At 49.5% G+C, this 3,617-nt stretch overlaps 1 protein-coding gene across 1 annotated transcript; it reads right to left on the reverse strand.

Moving 5' to 3' along the window:
- Positions 1-289: 289 nt before the first annotated feature.
- On the reverse strand, positions 290-3,117 carry LOC102701182 (probable trehalose-phosphate phosphatase 8). The gene is made up of 10 exons (XM_040525452.1): positions 2,848-3,117; positions 2,592-2,735; positions 2,367-2,516; positions 2,143-2,205; positions 1,901-2,002; positions 1,667-1,744; positions 1,463-1,532; positions 1,241-1,311; positions 1,024-1,116; positions 290-667 (listed from the first exon to the last, which is right to left on the reverse strand). The coding sequence occupies exons 1-10, from the start codon at positions 3,115-3,117 to the stop codon at positions 593-595; spliced, it is 1,116 nt and encodes a 371-aa protein (XP_040381386.1). The 3' UTR covers positions 290-592.
- Positions 3,118-3,617: the final 500 nt, after the last annotated feature.

A 3,617-nucleotide genomic window follows, 5' to 3' on the forward strand; every position in this document is an offset into this window, starting at 1 on the left:
TAAACAAATATTTAAACCATATTTAATTCAATCGACCGGTTCTTATAGAAAATCAAGATGCAGTTACAAGATACCACATTTATAGAGTTTGTAAGAATATATTTGTATGTGTATCGTTTTCGTTTTCCATATATATCTGATCAGAATGCACACGCGCATATACAATTCACATGCATGTGTAGAAACTGGCAGCCATTAATCTTACATTAACGAATTGGTAACTAGATATTAATTAAGATTCTTAATTATCTTATTACATTTCACAGGAACGACACATGTCCTAGTCATACATGGGATTATAAACATTTTTAAAGGTGGTTAGGCAGCTTTGCACATGCAAGGCCTTAATTACAAACACCCACAAAATGAAAACAATACTACTACACATTGAATATCTCTAGCTAGGGTTGGCACGATATATATAGAAGGGGGGTTATTGATGGTACAATTGACTAGTTAATTAATTAGTCACTAATTAAGTAACAACTACTAACTACTAACTGATTGATTAATTAAACACTCTCAAACTTCTTCAGAAGTCAGAGCTGGCTTAGCAGGGAACACTGTCATATGTGATCCGTCAGTGTACTAATTAAACCCTCGGGCGCATTGCTGACGATGATCGCCGACGCTTCCACTGCACCAACCGAACAAGGAACTCCATGACCTGTAAAATAGCGTTGAGAAATTAATTAATTTGCAGCTAACTTAATTAGCATTTCCTACCCGGCCATCACCATCGCCAAAATGACAGCTGATTTGAACATATATGAATGTCTACTTAACTGAAATAAGCTAACTTCAATCTGCATGTCATGCTGGATGTATATATATAGTTATATATACAAGATCATATGTACGTACGTGCCTACTGCCTTCGTTTTAGGTTATAAGACTTTCTGAATTTATCTAAATTCATCAATATATCTACATATATGTTTTGGATATGCGTCCAAATTCATGAGTATATAAATAAATCTAGGCAAAAATAGAAAGTCTTATAATATAAAACGGGACCAATACCTCTGACGGGTCATGGAGAGAGTACGATGCGTCAGTCTCCTTGGGACACTTGGAGACAAGAATCCCGAACCCTTGACCTCTCGTTCTCAACACCTAATAATAATAATAATAACCAGGATTAACGATAACAAAAAGGCCAAATTTATAAGTTTGAAACGAACGAAAACCGTCGAAATCACCAGCTGCAAATATGCATGCATATATATGTTGTTTTCACCTTGAAAGCATCTTCGTCGGTCCGGTCGTCTCCTATGTACACCGGCAGCACGTCGCCGCGGTCGTCGAATCCTAGAAGAAGAAAGAGATCAGTGATCATCGACGACGACGAAGTCGGTGAGCCAGTGTGATGTGACGTCGGCGAGAGGAGGAAGACGACGACGACGGAGAAGCTAGCTCTAATGGCGGCGAGAGAGAGAGAGAGAGAGAGAGCTGATCTTACCGAGAGATTTCAGCAAGAACTCCACCGCCTTGCCCTTGTCCCACATGATCGCCGGCCGGATCTCCAGAACCTGCGTCAGAAAAATAACCAGCATTGCCGTACGTCGTCAGCCATGGCCGTGCGTGGTGCAAGCTAGCAAGCTCGTCGTCGTTCATCAGCGACGACATGGCCATGAACAAGGTTGATGTTTGATCGATCAATCACCTTTCTGCCCTGGGTGAGCTTGAGCTCCGGGTAGTCCCGGAGCACGGCCTTCACTTGCTCCGCCAACGGATTCCATCTCTGCATGCAACGACACGACATGCGGTTAATTAATTCGATGGCTAACTTTAAACCATCCATCTTTCTAATTAATCCGATCTCGAGATTAATTAATTAACTAATTAAGATCCAACTATGCAAGAACTGGATTAATTAATTAATTAATTAATTAACTACCTTCTCATCGACGCATCTGAAGTGCACGGAGAGGCAGAACTTGTTGTTCTCCACCCTTGCCCCGGGCGTGCTCTTCGTCTTCTCCATCAAAGCCTTGTAAGCCTGAATGTTTTTTTTTTGGTTAAAGAGAAAAATGTGATAAAATCTTCTCCGGTAAGTTCTTCATGTCTCAACTAACCAATAATTACTTGCTCAAATCAGGTTGATTAATTAGCGTGTACTGTGATTAATCAGTTAATTACCTTGTTAATCACTGGGAGGAACTCGCGAGCAGGCTGCAAGAGGATCTTGGTGTCTTCTTCCTCCTGGAGAATGGGAGAAAGAGAGTACAGGATGGAGTCAAGATCGATCGAAGCAATGATTGCGAAGCGGCGATGGAGCTATGGCGAATCGGGTAATAAGTATGGCTGTGCGTGTGTGTCAGTGTGTGTGTGTGACAGCTGATGCATGGCGATGGCGTGCGTACGTTGGAGCTGGGGCCCTTGATGTCCATGCCGTGGCTGCCGGCGTAGTAGAGCTCCGAGAGGCCCACGAAGCCGTGCACCTTGTCGACGCGCCGCCCGGTCACGATCGCCGCCGGGAAGTGCTCCGCCACGTCGCGCACGGCGGCCCTCATCTGTGTGGGGAGTTACACTGGACATGTCAGCGGGCGTCTACTAGAGACGGTGTCTCGGTTGGTGATGTCGGTCACCTCGTCGGACATGAAGGCCATGTCGGGGTCGGCGACGATGGGGGAGAGCGTGCCGTCGTAGTCGAGGAACACGATGACGCGCTTCCCCTTGGCCGCGGCGGCGACCTGCTCGAAGCTACCCAGCGCCGACGGAAGCTTCGTCCTCTGCATGCATGATGCAACCGCAACAAACACGCGAGGAGCTCACCGGCGTCAACCAAAAGAAACCCGGCGAGGAACCCCCAAGACACGAAATACGTATACGAGCGCTACTCACCGTCCACGCGTCGTGCTCGCCGTCAACCGCGGGGGCGGCGGCGGTGCCGGCAGCGGGGGACCGGGTCGGCGAGGACGCGCGCATCGCCTCGACGACCCAGCCGGCGCACGGCCTGATGGCCGGCACGTGCGCCGCCGCGCCGACCAGCTCATGGTACGCCGCCGACACGGCCGCCGCCGCGCCACGGCACGCGAAGAGCGGCGCGCGGCCGGATGACCCCGGCATGGCCGCCGCCATGTCCGGCGCCATCACCACGTCCTGGTTCGTCATGGCGCCCCCACACGTACGTGTCCGCGCCGCCGTCGCTACCTCCCTGTCCGGACTAAGCTAGCTAGCTCCTACTCCTCCTACTCGCGAACCCAACGCGTGGCGGTGGCCGGCCGGAGGGAGTGGCGCGCGCCGGCGGGCAGTTTTCGAGGGGGTGCGGCGAGGTGTGGATCAGGGCGAAGCGCCGCCATTTATAGGAGGCGAAGGCTAGGCGAGCATCCCCATTCCGGCGGGCGGTTGGTTTGTTGCCATTGTAACGGAGATCCATGGTCCGTGGCGACCAATCATGCACGCCCTGCTCTGCTAGAGAGGCCTACAGCATAGCAACAGTGTAAGTGGACCGGCCCGCGAACTTATTTATAGGTTAATTAATACCTGCTTAATTGATCTATAAGCGGTTTGACGGACCGATCCGCTTACACCTAACAAGGGCCCGACTCTAGCATCGTGGATTGTTGCATTGATCGATCGGCCGGATACATGTTGCATATAATTTTAGGCCT

Source organism: Oryza brachyantha, chromosome 6, assembly GCF_000231095.2.
Source record: "Oryza brachyantha chromosome 6, ObraRS2, whole genome shotgun sequence".
NCBI lineage: Eukaryota > Viridiplantae > Streptophyta > Magnoliopsida > Poales > Poaceae > Oryza > Oryza brachyantha.

What these genes read in the sequence shown, in the direction of transcription:
- LOC102701182 (XM_040525452.1), bottom strand. Translation starts at nt 3,117, where the DNA reads ATGACGAACCAGGACGTGGTGATGGCGCCGGACATGGCGGCGGCCATG. An exon ending in GCGAGCACGACGCGTGGACG is followed by an intron (nt 2,736 to 2,847) that starts GTGAGTAGCGCT and finishes TCATGCATGCAG; the next exon opens with AGGACGAAGCTTCCGTCGGC. An exon ending in AGCTCACCCAGGGCAGAAAG is followed by an intron (nt 1,533 to 1,666) that starts GTGATTGATCGA and finishes TTTCTGACGCAG; the next exon opens with GTTCTGGAGATCCGGCCGGC.